Raw genomic sequence first — 23,475 nt, 5'->3', positions numbered from 1 at the left:
GACTATTAAATGTCTTCTAGCATTGAATTCAGGAGTTCAGGGATTAAACAAAGTCTTTGGAGAAATGGATATATATCCATAAGTTACATCTGTCAGAGATGCAAGAATATGCATGGGCATAATATTACCTAAAAATTGTAATAAAACTACTAATACATGTATGTGCTTAAAACCTCCTCTGTAATATACCTTCTTAATAGTACTTGTGTGTGCATGGTTCTGTTTATTACAACACCTCTAAGAAACTAAAATGTGTGTAGATGGGACAGTTGAACTACTTCTAGTGAGAAGATTTTGCATAGCCTATGACGATATGTGGAGTTGATAATCAACACTGTAGCCAACTGGCTGCATATAAAACTATGTTTATTACTGTACTGGAAAAGGTAGGGGAGCAGAGCCACAGCTTTTTCTTTCAGGTGTATTTACCTGAAATCAGTGTATTTACCTGGAATTTTAAAGAATTCTAAAATTTTGATCTTTTAGAAGCTATAAGCTTGTGCAATACAGTACACATTAAAAATACCAACAGTCTTCTTTTGGTACATGAAAATAAAGAAATGCAAGTAGTGACTTGTGGTTCAGCTAAACAAAATGACTAAACTGATCTAAGAGTTTACTGATGCCAAAAAAGAGCAGGCTGTGCTCTACTACCTTTCATGTGCTGAATTAGGTACTCCTCTAGTCCCTTAGTGAACCAGCTCAACTGCTAATTGGACAGAAAACCATCTTGGCTGTTATTTCTCCAGATTGGCACAATGAGTCAATTCAGCAAAGAATTAGATGAGTGCCAAAGCAAAGCAAGAGAGATAGAGAGGCATGTGACTGAGCAAAAGGGAGCAGGGTTAGCCCCCTTGAATGGCAGAAATTCTTAAATCATGTAAGTCTGTCTTGTCTGACTGCACTAGTTAATATAGAGTTCTGAATATAACACACTTTCTCCCCCCTCCCTCTAGCCCAAGCACTCCTCCTACAAGGCAAGCTGAATATCAACTTAAGCATTTTTGTTCCAACACAACAGGAAGCCGACAAGATCTTGAATTGTGAGAAAATTCATCTATGAAATTCTTAAGCAGAAATAATTTGGAAATTATTCAGGTGCTATCTCAAATGACAGTGTGATTAGTACAGACTAACCAGGAGAGGCTTCTCTGCTAAAGATAGCTAACACTTTCTAACTAACTGAACCTATTCCTGTCTAAGCTGATACATTATTTATACCATTTGTTTGAAATTAAAGCTATTGGAAGTTATCTTTTTAAAAAGTATTCAGAATGGACTCTTCTAATTGACAGTGAATTCTCTAGTTAATTGGCCTGAAAAGACCTTTGGTTTGACAGAGCAGAGCAGTTCTTTTGAATGATGGAATCTTCTTTTAATAAATCCAGTATTTATTATTGTACCTTAAATTTTAAAAATGTTCTTTAAACTTGTAGTAGTCGTACACTGTACAACACATGTTGGACTTCCACTGTTAGCTTTAGTCTTAAGACAGGAACAATATGGAATTAATATTAAGCAGCACAACTTCCTTTAGCTTGTGTTTTGTAACTTTTTCCATTTTTTTTGAAAAAAGAAACTTGTCATCACCTAAATTAGTGGAACTCGTGTTTCTAGCACTTTGTTTTTATCCATGTTCCTCACCAAACATCATCATTCCCTCGTATCCTCCCAGATATCCTGTGATATCCCTGCTTCAAACTGTGCAGCAGCTGCTATGTAGCTCTAAGCATCCCTGTTGCTTGCTGACTACTGCCAAGAAGGAAAATGTACATTTGATACTCTACCTTGGTGGAGTCCCCTATTTCATTTTAGTTTGGCAGTTGCTCTTACTACTACAACTTTCGTGAAAGTCATCCTTGAAACTTCTCAAATTTTGATGAAACTAGTCATTTGCATTACAAATTCCTGGGAGCAGAGCACCATTGGTGTAAATAAAATCCTGAAGCTGTTGCCAGAGCAGGCACAGCCTATTCCATGCTGCACTTGTTTTCGTTTATCACCTTCGTGCGATCTGACCTCTGCTTCAAAAGCTTGTTTCCTCCCTTCCAGCTCTTCTGGGGAGCATGTCTCCTCTACTTTTACAGCTTTTTCCTAATGATACCTTGCTCTTCAAATCCCCTGGGTCTGACCATTGCTACCCCCTCTCTTCCCCCATCTGCCTGGGCTAAGGTCTGAAGTGGCCTGTGAACCGAGCAGAGGGGAGCTGGGACTGGAGCTGTTGTTGCAGTAATGCTTCCTGTGTTTGTGTCACCAGTACCTTTCCAGGTCCAGAACCCGGCCTGTTAGAGCTGGGCTGGACTGTCTCTTGCTAGAGCCCTGCTTTGTAACATGCTAAACTCTTAGTTCTGCGACTTCTTGCACTGTATGACATAGCACTGTGTTCACAGGCTGCATGCATCCTGCAGCTTTCCATGCTCCTGGACTCCTCCAGGCTGGAGTTACATCCAGGCCCAGGGCAGGTGTTTCGCTTCTTCCCTTCTATAATTCTGTGGTGCTGCCTCTACCATTGTAAACCAGACCTGTAGAGGGATGTTGGCAAGGATGCAGGGTGTGATTACATGTACTCAAACTCAGATTTGTTCTATTGGTTCAGCTACCACAACCAGAGGAAATCTTGCTGTTCCCTGGGCGGAAAGATCAGACCATCCCTGATGGAACCTGTCAGTGCAGTTCACTTATAATGGGTGATGAAGCTGTGTAAACCATACTGTCACTGCTCATAATCTGTTAGAGAGCTAGTTCTTTACACCCACCATGAGCCTTAGTTTTCAGATCTTAGACAGCAGTTGTGTTTGAAAGCAATACCCATAATTAACAGCGTTGTGAATGTATGAAGATGGTCTGGTGTGTGTAGTACAATGACTGCTGGTGTGGCTGTGCTGGTAAATCTCCCCAGCTCATGGGCATCCTCTGGAGCTTTTGTCAATTACAAACCAAAACAAATGACATGAGAAAAATTACTTCTCCCCCCACCACCCCAGCCAAGATGGGTATATGGTAAGGCTTGAGTTTCAAGTATATTTTTGCTGGCTTTACCTTTTTTTTAATCAGTCATGTAAATGACTCTCCTATACCAACGTAAGTTTCTAATAGAGAATTCATTTTGTCTTTTTAGTGCAGTCTAGGTAAAGTAGAAGTTCTTACTCTATATATGTGCATATATGTGTACATATTTTAAAAAGAAAAACCTTCGAAATTATGGGTGCTTATCCGTAAGTGTAAATATACTTTTGTAAATCATATTTTAGTTCTACTTAACACCTTAGGAGTTAGGGAATATTTTTTTACTTTGTTGCAAAGTGCATATGAAAAATGGTCTTTTTTAGAACTTTTTCATGTCTTAAGAGGAAGTCCCTGCTGTTCTGAGTGTAAGTCTGTTATTTCCAGTTTTGCAAAGGACTGAGCACTAATTTTTTTAGCATGCAAAACACTTGTTTTAATTACTTTTACTTTCAACTGAATGGAACTAAATACAACATTTTCTTGAACTCCCTGGTTTGAAGCTAAGAAATTGACTGGAAAACATAAGGTTTTCCTTTTCTGATGTATGATTAAATATTGTGACAAGGTGCCTGGTATGTTACTTGTTCCACTTGAGATCTACATGTTAGATAATAGATATTCAGAAAATAAAATAGCATGCTTCTTACTGTGATGCTGGTATAAGCTATGGATTTTTTTTTGGCAGGGGCAAGAGTGTGAAGGTAGTCTATATAATAAAGGCTAGAAATACAAGATGGAACTTACTGTATCTTTTGAACTACTTGCTCAGAATATGTAATTTGGAATACTTATGTCCTTAGCAAACACTTGGAAATTTCATGACCTGTAAATGCTTTTGAATTACTGTCTCAACAATTCAAATGTATATTAGAGAAAGAAGAGTGCATTTTTTATTTTAAGATAAATCTTCTTCAATTTTGCCAATTTAAGCAGAGGAGTTTACTGGAAAATGTTTTCATCCAATTTGATTTCATTCAGCTAGCAGATGAGTTACACAAGATACCTGCATTTTCATAAACGTTTGCTTTGCCTATTTCAGTGATCGCTGTGGAGAAGACCCAAACCAGAAAGTAATCCATGGGGTTATTAACTCCTTTGTTCATGTTGAACAGTATAAGAAAAAATTCCCCCTAAAGGTAGATACATATTTCTGATTCTGTGTTTCTAATTTTGAATGTTAAGCCAGTATATGCATTATTTGTCCTTTAAAAAAAAATTCTCCCTTCTAGTTTTATCAGGAAATTTTTGAGTGTCCTTTTCTGAATGAAACAGGGGAGTATTATAAACAAGAAGCTTCAAATTTATTGCAAGAGTCAAATTGCTCACAGTACATGGAGAAGGTAAGGCATTCTTTGGTACACATGCAATAACTAAAATGTAGTGTTATCATTTTCCTGATGATACATGTTTTCCTCTACAGTTATAGTTGTTCTTTGTTAAGCTTTCACGCAATACGTTTTGGTGACACAGTTAATCTGAACATAAACTACAAACCTTGATGGATGGTTGGCATCAAAATATGTCATAATAAATAATAAATTAGCAGCATGTAAAGTAAAAAAAAAGAAGACAAAAATAAAAGACAGATCAGGTTGATCAGTATTACTTCTTCACTTCCTTGTTTTCTCTCAGTTTGGAGTAGCATAAGATGAGTGGTTTTGCATCATACTAGTTAAAGAAGGCTTTAAGTTGTTACAGAGCATTATTAAAAATTACATACTCTGAGATAGATTTTCTTTTGTTTTGCTGTGTGGTGTATAAAGTCAAGTAGTTTAGCTTGTAATTCTTATACCTCATTTGAGAAAACAAAGATTAATACAAGACTAGGAGTCAGTCCTTGGTGCTATCTGTCCACACTACCACTCTAGAAAAGTTGAGGAGAAGGCTGTGAAATTGCTTTTAACCATAAGGAGCATAAGCTAATGGTTGCACACCTGTGGTGAAATTTAGGGACAGGCCAAGACTTCAAATAAACCAAAAGCAATGCAGATTAATTTTGCCTATTGTTAACACTCTGTAGCTGCACTGCTTTCCCTAGACTCCCCTCAAATTCACAGGATGTAAGTGCTTTTATGTCAGCATTCATATGACTTATTTTATGATGCCTATTTCCTTCCTGTACCTATTGAGCAGATGTTTTATGTACAAGCAGATGGATTTGGAGCGGTAAAGTGGTTCTTATAGTCTCTTATAGTTAGGTATTGTCATAAAACTTTCTCCAGAAAGAGCAAGAAGCGTGGTAAGAGAAACTGGGGAAAACTGGTCACAAAGTTGAAGGGAAAAAGAAGTTTTGAAAACTACTGAAAGCTGCTAGTCAGTATTTGGAGTAGATTATATTATTTCAGCAATAGCCTGATTCAAAAGAGTGAATTTAATTTTTTGGCATCCTGCATACGTTCTTTTGTAATTTTTACTTATTCTTGTGTTTCATGTTACATACATATAGTGCTGTATATTCTGTTTCTATTTTGGTTGTTAGTATTTCTTCAGCTCTCAGTTTGAACACTTGTCTGCAGGTTTTAGGTAGATTAAAAGATGAAGAAATGAGGTGTCGGAAATACTTGCATCCCAGCTCTTATGGCAAAGTGATTCATGAATGCCAACAGAGGATGGTAGCTGATCACTTGCAGTTTCTACATGCAGAATGTCACAATATTATCAGACAAGAGAAAAGAAGTGGTAAGTCTGTAGTCACAAAAAGCATAATATGGTTTTTGTTTTATTCATTTAGCATTGGGATTTCCTGTCTTCTTTTCAATGGCCTTCTGTGCACTTAAGTACTTTCAGCTAGTGTTACTTACCTAGAAATCCTAATTCAACCCTGAATTACATTTTCTTTTACCATATAATTAACTTTCATTCTTCCAAATATGTAGTCAAAACCTTTTTTTTACTGTTAACAACCCTACTTTTGGCCAACATTCTTTCTCTTTCCTTGTCTTAGCTTAAAAACGCACAGAAGTCCTGTGTCCTGTAGAATTGATCATATTTTATGCTTGTTTTCATTTGTAAACCAATGGCTCTGTCTTTACAGATTTCTTCATCATCAATTGACAGGTCAGGATTATAGAATATTTTGGCTTCTTTTCACAGCCACTTTTTATTGTCCTGAATCTTTTGTGACCTCTTGTCCCAAATCCTTTTTAAAGAAGGAGATGTTCTTATAATTAGATTCCCTGCCTGACTAAAAAAAAGTCTTCCTGATGACTACATGCTTCTTACCCTTGAAAGAATGCTTATTCTTGCATGGAAGATGGTATCTATTATGTGAAGCAAATTATTTTTTCACAGCCAAACTCAAATTGTATCTAATAATAGTGTTCAGTTTCCAGGGAGTTTTCCAAGTTTGATCGGAGCTTGGGTCTGTTTTTTAGCGGGAGGAGGGGGGAGGAATAAAAAATCGTAAAAAGAGCAGTTGCTTATTTATAGCTTTTCTAACCTGAAAAAAATTTCAAGCCACCACTGGCACAGTATTTCTCCATACTAGCCCACCTCTCTTTTTGGACTCTCTCCTAAAGAAGCAGTATTGGAAGGGTGAGTTAGTCACAGTGTCAGGACTCAGTAAATACTGGTATTAGCCCTACTCTTTCCTTTTATTATTTTGTCAGTGATCCAGTGTATGTTAATTATTTTTTTTCAAAACAGCCTTGTTTCAGTCTTTAAGAAGTTCTGTGTGAAATTATGATGCTATATTTAGTGTCAATTTTTAGTATTTCTAACCATATTCTATAAAAATGTATCTCTGTTACAGACATGGCAAATATGTATACTCTGCTTCGTGCTGTGTCAAGTGGTTTACCTCATATGATTCAGGAACTACAAAACCATATCCATGATGAGGGCCTTAGAGCAACCAGCAATCTTTCTCAGGAAAATGTGAGTTTCCTCAGGCAGCTGAAATTACCTATTTGATTAACAGTCTTGATTAATTGTTTGCTCTTTTCCTGTTAGTCTATTCTGGTTTTATTTAATTTTGTCTGTATGAAATTAGTTTGGAACATGATGGATAACTTGTAACCTCTGATCAGCATGGTTAACTGTGTGACACATATCTATCCTGAGAGTTGATTGTTGTGATCTAACCAGAAACAACTGCAGCTAGATATTTCTCATTGTTACTTGTTAATGCTGTCAGGGCAAGTAGGTCCTTTTGTTCTGTGTATGTATTTTTTCCTGAGTTTCTCTTAAGTCAGTGGCTTTTGCTGTTCTGGTTTATTAGGAACCAGTGATTCCATTTAGTTTAATTATATAGTATTTGTAAAGACTTGACATCCTGCCCTGATTTCAGTGTGATGTTTTTCACTAATAGCTTTGTAGTCTCATATTTTTATGTAGTTTCTGAAAATACTCTAGCTTAATTATTTTACTGAAGTGCATTAAACTTTTTTTCAGTTCATATGTATTTAAATTACTCAATTCCATGTTTGTTCCTCTAGCATTGCTGTTCAGACACAAGCAACAAGCTTTCCTTTGACATTACATTTGTACATGTGTGTACAACTTGCTGTCTAGATCTGTGCTCACTTTAGGATGGTGACTTTAGCCATCCAGTGTTTGTATCTACAATAATACATAAATACAACCTGTTGTAAATTCACTAATTTATTGACTGCACAGGGTTGCTTACTCTTCTGTGACTCCTGTGTGCATACAGAAAATGGACTGAAGTCTTTAGTAGTATATTTTGCTTTCATATTATTTGTAGGTTTATTGAGCTTATTCTTTCAAACTTATAGGGTCTACACAGAGAAATAAATACAGGGCCATGAGGGTGATGACAATTCACAACCTTATGTAGATAATTTCACAGTGCCTCTGTAGGGGCTCCTCCAGCTCCTGTCAGTCCTCTCTGTACACAATGGGATGCTAAAAGGTAGTGTACGAAATTCAATTGATAATTGTCCTATGGAGGAAAATGCAAAGGGATCATCCAGATTTTGTGTCTCTGAAGTCAGTATGGAGGAGAAGCAGCTGTTTACTTACTTCAGTTGCGTTTTAACTTGATCGCTGTATTTATGTGTTAGCATTAATGGCTTTTGGAAAGGCTAATAAAGGATTTTAGGGTATGATCTGAAAAATTAGACGGCATGAGAGCAGTATAGACCCAAATCTGTGTTGGATAGCAGGACTGTAAATGTAACCTGGTCTTTTTATTTCCAAAACATGCTCTACGATAGTCGTGTGAGAGTACAACAGTGCAGAACCAATCCTCTCAATGACTTCATCACTGTGGTATTAACTTTTATAAAAAAGAGTAATTAGGAAAAAAATCTACAACTAAGGTAGATATGTTTGTAAGTAGATAATACTACTTTTCTCATTAACTTGCTTTCTGTTTTATTTACCTCCCTTTAGATGCCAACTCAGTTTGTGGAGTCAGTTTTGGAAGTACATAGTAAATTTGTGCAACTCATCAACACTGTTTTGAATGGTGATCAACACTTTATGAGTGCCCTTGACAAGGTAACTTTTACTTAGGTAAACAAGGGATTGGAAAACAAAATTCGGGACCCTGTTTCAGCCTCACCAGAATTTTTCAGAGCATCAACACATGTTCAAAGATAGAGTTTTTATGCAGTTTTTCTAGCTTAGAAATGCAGTGGCACAAAAGACAAGCCAGTGTTAGAGGGAAAGATATGTACAGAGGAAACCACTTTAATAGTTTAATGTTTTCAGAAAGAAAGGCCTTTCTTTTCATCACATTTCATAACACAAAAAGGGTGCTGACACATTTAGTGTAAATGTAAGTGCAGATAATAGACAACTTGTGTTTGGGAGGTTTGGTAATTCTTAAATGCATTTGAACTTGAATTTGCTTCCTGACATAATGTTTGACTCTGAGTGCTTTTAGTATTACTTATGTAGAATATTCGTACTCAACTTGAAAAATCTAAACAAAGTATCTGAAAACTTAACTTACTTCAATCACTGTCACAATAGGTAACTTTTTGCGGGAGAGAACTGCAGTTGAAATTAAATAATAAATTTAGGGAAAGAGGCTTGCTGCTCTTTTATTTTAACATAACGATTCTAATTGTTATAAAGTTTAATAATAATAATTATCAATTGTAACTATTAATTGTAAGTATCTTTCATGTCTATAATTTCCTGTCATGGAATGTACATGAACATATGGTTCACTGCTCTTTTGTGGTGTTTGTAGTTTGCAGTTTGTAATCAGGGTCCTAGTCTAAGCTTTGATAATTTTCAGCCAAGGTTAGTATGAAAGACATAGTGAAGAAGGTACCAATAATAGCACCAGTAGTAGTTACCCATTTGTATTTGTGATATGGAGAAAATAACTATTTAGCATTTTAAAACAAATACTTATCTCAGTGCCAAACACATTTCTGTCTCCACTGCAATTAATGTCATGTACCAGAAGGTGGAGTAACTCGAAATTGACAACTACCTTCGGCATAGGTTTTGTTAGATACATCGCTTTTTCACTTCAGTGATCATTCTTACAATAAATATTTAAAATATTAATCTCTTGTTAATTTTTCATGGTGGAGATCAAAACTGCTGCCTCCAGTTTTATTGCAAAAAAGTGCTCCAAGCTTCAAAGTTTCCTACTCCAGGTCATGCATTCCTTTCTCACAGGGATTCTAGAGACCTATTACCAAGTTTTGAAATGTTGATGTATTGTACAAAAACGTTGGTTGTCAGTTCATCTTGATAATAAGAACAGTATTTTCCTTCCATAGAGGAACTGTAATTCCTAGGAACTATAATCACTCAGTATTTTTGGTTCAATGTTAGTTTAAAACGTTAATTTAAATGTGATGTGTGATTTAGAAACTTGATTATTCTAAAATCTTTTTTTCAATTCTAAACTTTCATTATCTCCTTTCTTTTTATCATAATTCAGGTTTTCTTTAGCCACCATATTGTTTGTACTGTACTGCTTCAAATTTCTACTTTGAACAATATTTTTCTCCTCTTTAGTCTATCAAAAAATCCTACAACCAAAAGAACTTTTAGTTTTTACTGTTGTGAGCACACCATATATGCTCTTCAGCTGTCCATACATGCTGTCGATATAATCTGCTGTTGTTGTGCTGGTGTTCAAATCTGCTTTATCTGCAATTATTCCTAAGCCTCTTTCCATCCATACTTTTGCACCATAATATTGCTGTGTTCAAAAATCTTCATACTGCTGCAAAGTTTCCAATCAGAACTTGATTTGTTCTCCCATTTTCTTTGATTAGCTTCTGTTACTCTACTCTTTCCACTTTTACTTAATTCTCAACTTAAACATGTTTAACAACCAAATTCTCCCAAGGACAGTAATTGAAACCTTTTTATTCGTTGTTTCTTTTTTGATCCCCCTTTGTGTAATTCAGTTTTATAGTGTCTCAGATGGTCTTTGCCTTGAGCATTTTTTTTTTATTTCTTCAAATCTCATAAAAGAAAAAGGTGTAAGTAATTTACAATTTTTCTCTTTGCTCTCTGTTCTTATGTAGGCTTTGACATCAGTAGTTAACTATAGGGAGCCCAAGTCAATCTGCAAAGCACCTGAGTTGGTAAGTGATACAAGTAGAAAGTAAGAATTCTTGTTTGTAATTGTCAAATCAATTGGCATAGGGTCCCTCACATGAATATCCAATTCTTACACTGGGTCACCCTCAGGTGTGTATTTCAGTAGTAGTACTTTAACTTGCACACATGTTTTGTGGGTGTGCAAAGTTGCTGCGGTTCTATTTTTTGATATAGACTGTATTTTCTGCGGATGTAGAATGTACAGTTTACCCATGAATACAGCCTTGTAATAGAATGTGAGACTGTGGACTGTGACTTATTTCACGTTTGAACTTTGTGTAGAAGTTTGGAATACCTTGGCATACATTTATTCTCAAGCTTGACAGGTAGATTTGGGTTTGATTTTTCTTTTTCTAATTTGAGCTGGCCAAGTACTGTGACAACTTGTTGAAGAAATCAGCAAAAGGAATGACAGAGAATGAAGTAGAAGATAAACTTACAAGTTTCATTACTGTTTTCAAATACATTGATGACAAAGATGTATTCCAAAAGGTAACTTTTTATATTCAATAAAGGTTAAAATATTACTTTTAAAGCATACTTGAAGGATGTGATTATGCTTCTTAAAATCCTCATATCTGTTTTTTTTCAATGCAGTTCTATGCCAGAATGTTGGCAAAAAGATTAATTCATGGTTTGTCTATGTCTATGGATTCTGAAGAAGCCATGATAAATAAACTAAAGGTAACATAATATTCTTCTAACACAGAATGAACAAAGGAATATGTAGTGTTGAGAGGGAGCAGCAGAGGGTGCCAGAGGTAACTTAGCAGCCAGTAGGTCTGTTTCCAATAGCTGAAAGGAGCAACTAGTTTTTTGGTAGTCTGTGAAAGATATATGGCCAAGTATGATCTAGGCATTTGAGATTTTTATAAGGTTTTGGGTAGTTTTATTAGATGGGTTCAAATAATTCATATTAACATTATAAAAGTACCAAGGACTTTCATAGACCATGTCTGTCTTTCAATTTTATAGGATAACATTGTTCATGTAGATCATTGTGTATAGAGTGAAACTAAGATAAATCTGGTAATTTTACTTTACAGTGTTTGTTTTCTATTGTAACTGGTGTTTTCTGTAAATGTAACAACACTCCTGCTGACTAGATTTTCATATTGTAGTAGTGAATGGGCATAATTTATACAATAAGGACTGTTTTCACTGTGAAACCTCTTACAATATTTCTTCACAGCAAGCCTGTGGTTATGAATTTACCAGCAAGCTCCACCGAATGTATACAGACATGAGTGTCAGTGCTGATCTCAACAATAAATTCAACAACTTTATCAAAAACCAGGACACGATTATAGATTTGGGAATTAGCTTTCAGATATATGTTCTACAGGTACTAATGTATGTTTATTACTACTGAGTTACTTGTGCTTATTTTTTATGTTTTGATAACAAGTAAACATTTTTTCTAACTATGAATGCTTCTTTGTATGGAAACTGATACCTCGTGATTATTGTAGGGTAGTTTATTTTCCAAGTGTTGCTTTTTAAAATTAACCCAGTAGCTCACTAAACAGTAGTGATATAAAATGTCTTGTGCTCTCAACTTCAGTTAATACCTCACTGGGGTGTGCATAAAGAGCAGTAAAAAATGAGCAGTAAAACTTCTGGGATCAATTGATTGTCTTATGACATAATGTACGCTGTAGATCTGTTTAAGAATGTTATTTTTTTTCTTAATGTATATATTGTCTGAAAATGTTAATGCTTTTATTTTTTCCCAATACCTTTAGGCTGGTGCATGGCCTCTAACTCAGGCTCCTTCTTCTACATTTGCAATTCCTCAGGAACTGGAAAAAAGTGTACAGATGGTAGGTTAGTAGGAGGCTTCTTGTAAACATGTGGAAAATGTAAAATAACTCCAAATAAAAGATCATCACTCAAACAGAGAAAAACCTGAGCTGCTTCATTTTGTTTGTAAATTGTGGATATCCTGTTTCCAGCCCATAGGAAATGTGGAAGGGTCACCCAAATACCTTATTGAATTTATGTATGTACTTGCATAGCTTTTCTTTCCTTTTAACATCTCTCTTCTACACTTCGTGATTGCTGAGGGAGATGTTAATAAATACAATTAAGCCAACTAGGTTGGTTCTTTCTTAAAACCAATTCCTAATATTTAAAGAAAAGAAGATTGTTTCTAATATTAAATATGAACAGATATAATAGCAGATTAAGATGCAAATACAGGGGTTTTGTCCTGTATATAATAGGAGCTATTCAAAATCAAGCTTTGTGCAAACTTCTTTAAGGCTAATTTTATGATTTCTCGAAGCAGTAAAGGTTTTACTTTGGTCAAATATTCTTTTCTTACATGATTATTTCTACTTTGTAGAGGTAAGTATTTTGTTGGTTTTGATTGTATTATTGTGTTCTAAATGTTACTTGTACAACGTGTGTTGATCTTTGTTAAAGTGTATTTAATGGTGAAGTACAATTTACGCAATAAAAATTTTGTATTATTGGACATAACAGATTTTTAAAAGCAGATTTTATACCTTAATTTACTATCTGATGTAAATTATAATGGTAAATGTCTGTTTCTGTGGTGAGGGAGCTTTTTCACATATTGCTACTGAGTTTTAGAACTATTTATTCTGCTATATTTCCCCTCTATTAGGTGGCACTTTTAGCAATATAATAGTTTCCAATCCATACTATGCAGTCACCAGAAGGTGATTGATGAGATTTTCCTGTTCTTTGTGAGTTCAAAGTAGGAGTATTGTCATTTGTGTCTCAATTGGAAAATTGTTACAGGCTTCTGTATCAGAAACAGCTTAGAGTCTGGGTTGCTTGCCTAATTTCACTGTTTTGGCAGTTTAAAGGAGCAAATTTAGTCATAGCTAGAGTCAGTGCCCTAAATTATAGTTTCATAAGGGAACAGAACATGACTTTGGGGGGGTCTTTGAAAATTGTCTCACAATGTATTTACTGTTAAGTTTCATCATTTGACCCGTAGAGAGAGAGAGTTCTCCAGGATTCTGGCCAGGATTTAGAAAGAAAAAAAACCATTTTGCAATTGCACTCCGAAGTATATGAATAACTGGGCAAGCTGTTTAGCAGCTTTTTCTGAGACTGCTGGAGCTTCTTGTAAATATGTATTTATCTGAATGTTGTACATATACTGGTATTCATACTGTGTAAGCTTGTGGGTGGAGAAACACCCTATTCTTAAAGAGGTCAAAAGTTCCTGGGTTTGTGTTTTCCTTCAATGTTAATCAGAGTTGCCAGACCAAATTGGAATAAGCCAAACTGATGTGTACACAGTGTTGGCTATGTGGGGTTCAGAGAGTTTGGTCCCATTTTAGGTAAAGGTTCTTTGAATCTGCTTAATTTTTTCTCATTACCAGAGGTAGACCTTATCAGGATTCAGTCATTGTCACGTTCCAAGGGAAAATGCTGTCATGAATTGATCTGCAATGTTTGCATCCAGTAGGGTGAACATAAAGCCAGTATTTCTTCATTAGGGTGGTAGGGTGATAATAAACTATTGTAAGTAGTTACATGTGTGACTAATTGAAGTTCATTTTGTTTTGCAGTTTGAATTATTTTACAGTCAGCATTTTAGTGGAAGGAAGCTTACTTGGTTACATTATCTTTGTACAGGTAAAAACAAGTGCTTTGCTAAACTTATGATCTATACAACTGACAGTTATGTGCTAGAAGTCCTTTTCAAATGGCAACAGACTGTGGAGTTGGAACAATATTTTGCATATAGAGTCAACAGATTATTTTGCATTATAAATTAATTTAATATTTACTACATAGTATTTCCAAAACTTATGTTTTGTAAACTTGCATGTCTTACCTGTGATTTATTAAATCCAAGTAAAACTAGAGTTGTATGTTCTTAACTACAAAACAGCACTACAGAACTGCCAAGTTAATAACAATTGACCCAGAATTGTTCTTGTAGTATTGCTGTCCCTTAGATAAATATTAAATAATTTTAAGAATGCGTATTATACTATATTCATCAGGTATGTGAGTATCTAAGTAAATAAATATTTATATTTACTATATGGGAGTACATGTTAACGTCTTAGAAGATATATATAAAATAATAGTTTATTTTAGTGTCAGTAAATCATGTTTTATTTCAAATGCTTTCAGTATCAGGCTTTAACAACTGAGCATCACAGCATATTACGTGGAGATGACAAACCAGACTAGCATACAACAATATAATGTTATGAAAATCTAGTTGGAATTTCCGTTTTTATTATTATTATAAATTATATTGCATTATTCAAAACAGTATTGTTCTAGTATTCATAGTTAGAGGGGTTTTTTTGTTGTAGACCACATTCTGTAAGTGTGAATTCACAACATCAGTTGTCATCATCCCATTTCAAGTGTTAAATGCAAGCTTGAATTGAATGTCTGGAAATGTCTGAGGAGTTCTAGTAGTTAAACTTCAGATGACTTTTCAGCACCTTCCATCAGTTTATAAAGTACTGTTATATCATTACAGGTGAAGTAAAAATGAACTATTTGTGCAAACCTTATGTAGCCATGGTCACAACATACCAAATGGCAGTGTTGCTTGCCTTCAACAACAGTGAGACTGTCAGTTATAAGGAGCTTCAGGACAGCACACAAATGAATGAGAAGGAGCTGACAAAAACCATCAAATCTTTGCTTGATGTCAAAATGATAAACCATGACTCAGACAAGGTATGCCATAATGATATACAAGAGTTTCACGTTTTCAGTCTTGTCATTCTGATATTTCTTGAGGGCTTGTTTTAGTATAAAATAATCCATTGTTTAATCTCAAAACTGTATTATTGACCCTTGTGAACAATTGCAAATTTGTATTTTTAAGGAAAGAGATAGGAGGAAATAGACTGTCTGCCATATAGGCTTTCCATGCCTATAGCAGCATGATCTGCTGAACAGATAATAAAGCTGGGACTCTTTATTCCTTCTGTTGCATTTCATACATATGCCTTAAGACTCACCACCGTTGGAGGGGAATACACCACTTTTGAAGTTGTATTGAATCAGGGGAAGGAGCCTGAGTTGTAAACCAGAATCTTACAGCTATCCTAAAAAAATATTTGTGGGATTAAGAGACTGAAAGCAACAGCAACAGGGGTTCTTCCTTGCTGACAGATTACAGGAGATGGAAAGAGAGCAAGGAGGGTTTGTTTGAGAGGATTTTTGCTGCATTTTGCCAAACTTATCATTCCAGGAGTTTCATGGAATTCCAGTAATATCTGAGCTTTGTTTGTGATTAAGGCAGTGGTTGATACAGGTTCTGTTTCTGACTGTCTCATCCTTCTGTATGGCCTATGTGAAACCAGTTACCCTTTTTCCCATACAGCGAAGGACACAGAGGTCTGTTAAGTAAGAAACATGACAGAAGTGCCTGTGCATCCTGTACAGACATTAGCATGTGCTTCCAGCTAGCCCAGAAAGCCCACTATTCAGACAGTATCAGACAGAAGGTACAGAGATAAGCTGTTCAGTTCGCTTTTGAGAAGAATTCTAAAGCTGCTCTGATGGCAGGAAAATTTTAAGAAATGGGAAGTGAGATTACAAGGAAGATCTGATGCTTGGCTGAAGCATAGGACATGCTTCTAATGTCTAGAAATGAACTCAGGTTGGAACAATAGCTGGGAAGATGTCTGTTAAACCATGAGTCAAATAAAACACTGGGAGCTATTAAAGAAGACAGTGAAACTTTTCATTATCCTAGGAAGTTGCCCATTATTTAAAGGATTTACCTTTACTTATGTCTGTTGTATAAGGTTTGCCCAGTTCCTTTAAGGATATGTTATTGAAGAGGGAATGATACAGCTTTCCAACCCTTTCACCCTTTAATGTTTAGCACTGCATTTTCTAGCTCTTTGCCTTCCAAACTATTGTATTCAAGCAACTTTGCTATTTCTGTTTTCTTTGCGCTCTCTCCAGCAATGTGATAGCAGATTTGTAGACAGCCTATCGGATTACTTATTAAATAAACAAATGAACTTTAGTGGCTTAAGCAGTGGAATTCAATATACAAACTTCTCTTAACCTGTATCTGAGTGTTGTGGTTTCACCCCAGATGGAAGCCAAGGCCCAACAACCACTTGCTCACTCCCCCACCAGCAGGATCAGGGAGAGAAGCAGAGGGGGGGAGAAGTGAACACCACAAGCAGCTTTTGGCAAAATCTTTATTTGTCCATTAGAATCATGCTTTTTAATTTCATGCTCAATACACAATTTATTTTGGTTTATATTCAACTGTGTAAGGAGAATAATGATAAAATTTAATGTTAGCCTATTTTTTTGTTAGCTTATTTTTTTTGAAGCTGTTGATCTTTCCCCTTTCATGTTAAAATTTCTATACCATGCCTGGTGTCCTGGTTTTATTTTTATTTTAACAAAGAATATTTGTTGCAGAATATAAAATTAGAATTAATACTGTTTTGAGTGCATATTTAGTTGAATATTGGCTGTGTTTACTGAAATATTTGCCCTTCAAACAGTTTGGCAACATTCTAAGGTCTCAGAAGTCCAGTAACTTTATTCTACTGCAAATTGCTAATAGTTCTACAGACTCTTGCCTGGAAACTGCAAAGATCAGTCCAGTTATCTTGTTAGTTGAAAGTAAAGGTGTTTTGATTGCACGGAGTAGTTACCATTTATTGAAAGAAATGGACTTTTATGTGTGGAAAAAAATTGAGACTCTGACAGGAAAAATTTAGAAACACACAGATAGATGTTGCAGTTTTTCAGCTGTTTCTGGTATAATATAAAAAAAAAATGCTTAGCTATTTTTCCTTAAATTCTGGGAGGCAACATTAGTAAAAAATTGTAAAAGCAACAGCTCCCTCTCGACGTTCTGCCATAAATAAATGCAAATCCTGCTTTCTCTGCAGGAAGAAAATGAGTTAAATGGAGAGTGTTTGCAACTAAATAAGATGTCAAAGTATTAAAAAAGAAATTACTTTAATCATATTGACTTGTTAACAAAATTAATGTATGATAGAATTCTTCATAGTGTTTTCTGAAGTAGACTTGACTTCTAGGTTAGTTAAACTGTAGCTTAAAAAATTGATCTGGTTCAAGTGGCATTTTAGAATTTCCAACTACAAATCTGAAATTGTTTATATGTATGTAAGACCCTAACTGTGACTTTTCAAAGTAAATTGCTACCATTTTCTGGTTCTCTTTCTGATTTTTAAAAAGATTCTTTATTGCAGGAAGACATAGAGACAGAATCTACGTTTTCATTAAATATGAACTTCAGCAGTAAACGAACAAAATTTAAAATTACAACATCAATGCAGAAAGACACACCACAGGTGAGTATTCTTTGGTGTTTCTAGTTTGAACAGATTAGAAACTTATTTCTCTAAAATGGAATTTATTGTGTTAGTCTGGTGTAAGCAGATGTAAGATTCACCGAGTAAGATTTACATAGCCATAAAAAAATGGTGTAAGTTTAAAGCTTAAGCACTGCAATTTTTTTTGTACTTAAAATACAGGCAGGAGAAGATAAAATAGGGAACAAGAAGGCAGAAGAAAAAGATAAACAAAATGTACCAAAAGGGATTGACATTTAGCTTGTCTTATCTCATGAGACTTTTTTGTTGGTGGTGTTATCTCATGAGACTTTTTTGTTGGTGGTGTTTACAAAAGCAACTTATTCCAGGAACAGCAGAACCAATCAAAAATTTTCCTATGATTTTTGTCTTTCGGCAACTAAAATTAACTCCTGTGTTGATAATCCTGTATCTCCTAAGACACAGGATTTTGTGCAAGATATGTATGTGCTGCCAAACTCAATACATTATAGTAAATTCTGCCTGCCTTTCTCCCTAGCAGAATTGGTGATTGGGATGCCTGTCCTACCTTCCTACTGACTTTAAAGAAACCTCGTATTCTTGATTTATGGAAGTACTTTGCCTGGAATTGAACTTCTCCTGCATTTTTGTATTAGTTGACCACTTTTAGTAAAGTAAAATGTGTAGGTTCTAGATCCCTTTATGAAGTGTTTATTGGTCGTACTATATTTTAAACATTAATGTTCTTGCTATATCACAGGAGATGGAGCAGACCAGAAGTGCTGTAGATGAAGACAGAAAAATGTATCTCCAAGCTGCTATAGTCCGTATCATGAAAGCACGTAAAGTGTTGCGACATAATGCTCTAATTCAGGAGGTAAGAGAAAGTCCTCCTCTTCAACTTGATTTGATGAAAATCTTCTGGAGGGTTGGGTAAAACATCTGACCACAGAACTCTCCTGTGCTGAAACTAATACCCCAGTGAAATTAGTGAGGATTTTCTTAGGGTCTACTTTGAACTGCAGTACTAGAGCACCAGCTGGGATCCCTCAATCTTGTAAATGTGTTTTACCACTAAAACATTAAGTGTTTGCTCTTTCCTGTTGGCTGGTTCTATGCTAACAGATACTGTATCCTATACGAAATGTTGCCAGAGCTATAGTTACAGTTGAAAACCTGCCTATGGATATTCTAAGTATGAAATTTGCACAGAAGCACCTAGCCAATTTTTAGCTCTAATCATTATTTTTATTATAATACATGGCTTAAATTTTGAAAATTGTCCGAGTATGAAGATATGCACTTTTTAATCTCCCTTTTCCATTAGGTGTTACAGTTCTCTAGATTTTTTACATTCTGGATTAATGATCTGTGAATTGTAACAGGCTGGCTGGGAAGGTAGTGCTATGTCATTAGTTTTTCTCCCATTTTCCCATCTGTTGGTCGCCTGCCTAATTGTATTTTTCATTCCAACCTTTGCTCCCACCAACCGGTTCCCAGTTTTAGTTTTCTCAACCTTCCAAGGCATTCTTTCTTCAGTCTAGTTCACTCTTGTGTCCCTGAGCCTTGCTGGAAGCCTCAGAGCAGACTGGTGGGAGGAGGAATAAAGATTCCTGCTTTATTCAATCGTTTTGAGGATGGAGGTGGAGAAGCATTGAGTAATTTGTGGTGATGGAGGAAATAGTTTAGTACACCCACCATTTAATTTTTATTTCTTAAAAAAAAAAAAGCTGGTACAGGGAGTTTGTAAGTCCAGAACTTGCAATGTTCTTGCAATATCTTAAAAGTTTTGGATATTGAAATAGTGCTTGTACACAATTACTCTTAGATTGAATATCTAAAAGGTAAGGCACCATAGGTCCTGATTCTTCTCAAAATCTTTGGCTATTTGGTTTCCTGTTATTTAAATCATCCATGCAGTTACGATGAAGTCCTGTAAGAATTTACAAATAAAACTAGAAAGGAAAGCCTTGTTTCATCTTTGAAAATACTTTTTTCTCCCCACTCTCAAATTATTAGAAAAAGATTCCAAAATGTACTTTTCTTGACACCAGTTTATAAGGGTGAAATAGATTACAAATTTTTATGTTTTGGAAACAAAGCCTTTCTGGTTGCTTCTTCCTTTGTTTAATGGAAGGACCACTATCTCATGCACCTCTGCTGTCTTTTGCTCTTGCAGTGATCTTGCAGAATAGTCTGTTAACATCAGGAGCTTTTTCTTTAGCTTTTCAAGAAAGGGGGATATTTTGATAGTTACTCAGTTAAAAACTTAAGTGGGGAGTAAAGTTGTGATATTGTTACTAATTCTGGTGATGTTACTTTTATCGTGCTGATTATATACATGTATAATGTATTCACTTAAATTTTCCTGTCTAACTTCTTGAATACAAATGAATCTTTTTAGGAGGAGTCTGTTTACTACAAAGAGTTAATATTTTCTCACCTCATTAGTATTATGTTTTTTAGCTATAAGGGTAGGATTATATTGTTGTTAGAGATATGATTGAGAGACTCCTAGCCTTAATGTAGTTGGCTCTGATTTTAACAGTTAGACTACAGCCCTACCCATTTTGTTTAGGGTGAGGTGTCCAAGAAAATAGTCCAGGCCCCTGGTAGACCTATATATGTCAGCATATGGTCTTTGTCTGAATTGTTAATTGTGTTAGATATGCCCTGATAATTTCAATTCTAGCTCTGCACTGCAGTCGCCTGCAGGACGAGGTAGCTTTTCCCATAAAACAAGTAAGTCCATGGAAGTAGTGGAGGGGAAAGGTCAGTGTGGTCATTCCCAGAAAAGTTTTTATTCTGACCATAGGTATTTCTCTCTATCCCTCTTATTCGTATTACCTTTGAGGAAACAAAAACAAATCAAAAAAAGCCCTTACCAATACAAACCCTCTTGTTCTCTTGTCCTAAGTAAATACAAGTATGATGATGACAATCAGTTTGAGTGTAGGGCTGAAGTTAGGTGAAACCTGAGCAGATGTATTAGTTTGTTAGCACCCGCTTTCTCCTCATTTGTGCTGCTGTGGAACGTACCAGACCCTTGGCTGCAAGCCCAGCAAAACTCGCTCTTTTTTGAGCTTTTTGTTTGCTTTGCTGGGTGAGTTCCACCTGGTGAGTTCTCTTGGCTCACAGAGGGCTCCAGCAAACTCTAGAGCTGGGACAAAGCCAACCATGAGAAGTTGTAAAGAAAACAGGAAATCCAGCTGAAATAAAGATCACTTTCTTTACAGAAGAAATTAAAAACTACAGGCAAAATATATTGTGACATTTGAGTAGTAAGATATTTTGTTTAAAAAATTTTTCAAGTTCTAGATTTGCGTGATCTGTTACTACTCACTATTTCCTCTTCTTCTCTACAGGAGAATGGGCAAAACTGAGAACTATCAAGAGACAACTAAAGTTTTGCCTGCAGTGGCAGTTTCTTCCACAATGCAAATACAGATTTGTTTTTACAATAAATAAATTTTTACTGCATGTATTACAAAGTTCTAGCTTAGGCAGATGGAACTCACCAAATTGTATATTGTATATTGTATATTGTATATCTGTCTTCAGTGACTGAAGGAATAGAGGTTAACCCCGATTGTCTCAACCTGTATAGGAAAGGAGATCAGTGGTAGCGGAACTCCACTATGATAATAGTGAACAGATGTGTTTATATTAGGTTAATTTTTAACATGGATATTTGTGTTCATTTGTACTGTGACAAATGAAGCAAGCAAGAGAAATGAAGAGATCTGGGGAACATGCAGCCAAACTAACCAGTGAGCTCAACAGTCAGTTTCAGTGTCCTGACACTAATGCATAAAGATGCCTCCTTGATTGTTATAAATTAACTATTCCAGGGTTATTTAATCCTGTCTTTAAAAGAAAAGCATACTGAATTTACCTTAAAGCCCTTAGCAAATATTTAGATGCAGGTTTTGACTGTGAACAATAAAACTAACACAAAAACTGTCTTTCTTTTGCAGGTAATCAGCCAATCAAGAGCTAGGTTTAACCCAAGTATCAGCATGATTAAGAAGTGTATTGAAGTTCTGATAGACAAACAGTACATAGAGCGAAGCCAGGCCTCTGCAGACGAATACAGTTATGTAGCATGATGTTGCTATCCTGCAGGTATGATTGTAAGGAGATCATTGCTGTCACTGTTTGGTGTGTTCCTGTGGGAAGAGGCAGGCCTGTGCCTCCATAATTGGTCACTTGGCAGCCCCTGTTTTTCTGCTGTTTACAACATCACCAGTGCCATGTCATGAGCGTCAATGAAAATGCCTATAGATATTTCAAGCTCATGTCATTATGACATTTCTTAAAACTTTACTAAAAGAATGAGTGAAGTATTGCTGAAATGTGATGAATTGGTTGGGTACCATGCTTTTTTTTTTTTCCCCCTCCCCTTTCACGTTTGCAGTTGATGTTTTTTAATGTATCTTAAGACAAAGTAAAAAAAAAAAATCACACAAAAAACCTAAATATTGTAATATGACAGATAACCTAATAATTGTATCTACATTAAAATGTAAAAAAAAATGACGAACATGATACTGCTGCTTGTCAAATAAAAAAATAAAGTTATATAATGTGTCTTGAATGATTGTAGAGCTGGATATAGCATTAATGTCTGTAAATATTATTCAGGCCTGAAGAGTAAAAATAATGTTATGTGTTTGGGTTTTGGATAACCTCAGAAGTAGATCTGACGTAAGAACTAATTTATATAAAACGGAATACCAGGTATGTCATGTTTGATGTGATTATAAAAAAAAATATTTATGGTTAAGTGCACATCTTGTTTTCTTGAGATTAGGCTGATTTACATTCTTAGTGCCTGAAGGCCTACTTTGTGTCTGTTAATCTCGCACTGTAGGAATACGTTACAAGAGAAAATAAACTGACATTTGAGGGGATTTAATAGTGTAGTTCACAAACAGTTAGGAATAGTTATCACAGACATCAAAGATATAGTTCAGTGGCTTGTGAAACCACCTTCTTAATGGGAAAACATATACCAGATTGGTAACTGAAAACTGTTTTTTCAGTAATGTATTAGGTAGAAACACTGCATGGAGATTGGTACCTGTGTTTGTTTCCACATAAGCCCATGCAGCCTCTTGACTCATATGGTTGTTTTGATTGTGTTTTGTTTTCCTCTCCCCCAATTACATTTCCAGCTATTTGGGTGGGACAAGAGATCCACGGGCTATTTCATGTCCTGTATTGTTCGTCAGGGTTGGCATGGTGACTGTTCACTCTCTCATAAGCCAAGTATAATTTTATAAGGTACTAGCTCTACCACTGGAAGTAACTGGAGTTTAAGAGCATTGAGAGTTTGAACACACTGAATCCCTGCTGCAGAAAAGAGCTTCCTCATGGCTATACTTGCAATTATGATTGATAGGATAAATATTAAGTTAACTTTAAATGTTCTATTTTTGCCAAATTTTATTTGTGTGCATATGAAAATATATATGTAGATATATACTATTTGCAATATTTTTTTAGATTGTGTGATAACACCTACTAAAAGTCCACAGATCAGGAATTAATTTTAGAGAAAAAAATCCTTTGGAGGGAGCTTTATCCTTTTTTCTTTTTCTAGTTCTTCACTAGAAGAATGAAAGGTTTCTCT

At 35.4% G+C, this 23,475-nt stretch overlaps 1 protein-coding gene across 3 annotated transcripts in view; it reads left to right on the top strand.

Annotated features, from left to right (window-relative positions):
* CUL2 (cullin 2) overlaps positions 1-22,626 on the top strand; it is a 44,777-nt gene extending 22,151 nt beyond the window's left edge. Inside the window, exons 7-22 of one of the 3 annotated variants that reach the window (XM_032692087.1) lie at positions 957-1,043; positions 4,046-4,142; positions 4,236-4,346; positions 5,523-5,685; positions 6,758-6,882; positions 8,362-8,469; positions 10,473-10,532; positions 10,912-11,040; positions 11,146-11,232; positions 11,741-11,893; positions 12,294-12,371; positions 14,100-14,166; positions 15,035-15,237; positions 17,757-17,858; positions 18,601-18,717; positions 21,818-22,626. In XM_032692087.1, the coding sequence (XP_032547978.1) occupies positions 957-1,043; positions 4,046-4,142; positions 4,236-4,346; positions 5,523-5,685; positions 6,758-6,882; positions 8,362-8,469; positions 10,473-10,532; positions 10,912-11,040; positions 11,146-11,232; positions 11,741-11,893; positions 12,294-12,371; positions 14,100-14,166; positions 15,035-15,237; positions 17,757-17,858; positions 18,601-18,717; positions 21,818-21,949 (1,819 nt within the window). In that variant the 3' untranslated portion in view covers positions 21,950-22,626. The remainder of the gene's footprint in view (positions 1-956; positions 1,044-4,045; positions 4,143-4,235; positions 4,347-5,522; positions 5,686-6,757; positions 6,883-8,361; positions 8,470-10,472; positions 10,533-10,911; positions 11,041-11,145; positions 11,233-11,740; positions 11,894-12,293; positions 12,372-14,099; positions 14,167-15,034; positions 15,238-17,756; positions 17,859-18,600; positions 18,718-21,817) is intronic. The other 2 variants (XM_032692078.1, XM_032692095.1) reach the window with 2 other exon arrangements.
* The last annotated feature ends 849 nt before the right edge of the window (positions 22,627-23,475 follow it).

The sequence above is a fragment of the Chiroxiphia lanceolata genome, chromosome 1 (genome assembly GCF_009829145.1).
Source record: "Chiroxiphia lanceolata isolate bChiLan1 chromosome 1, bChiLan1.pri, whole genome shotgun sequence".
In the NCBI taxonomy this organism is placed as follows: Eukaryota; Metazoa; Chordata; class Aves; order Passeriformes; family Pipridae; genus Chiroxiphia; species Chiroxiphia lanceolata.
The sequence above is the reverse complement of the archived record's forward strand: the minus strand, read 5'-3'. Positions and strand labels throughout refer to the sequence as shown.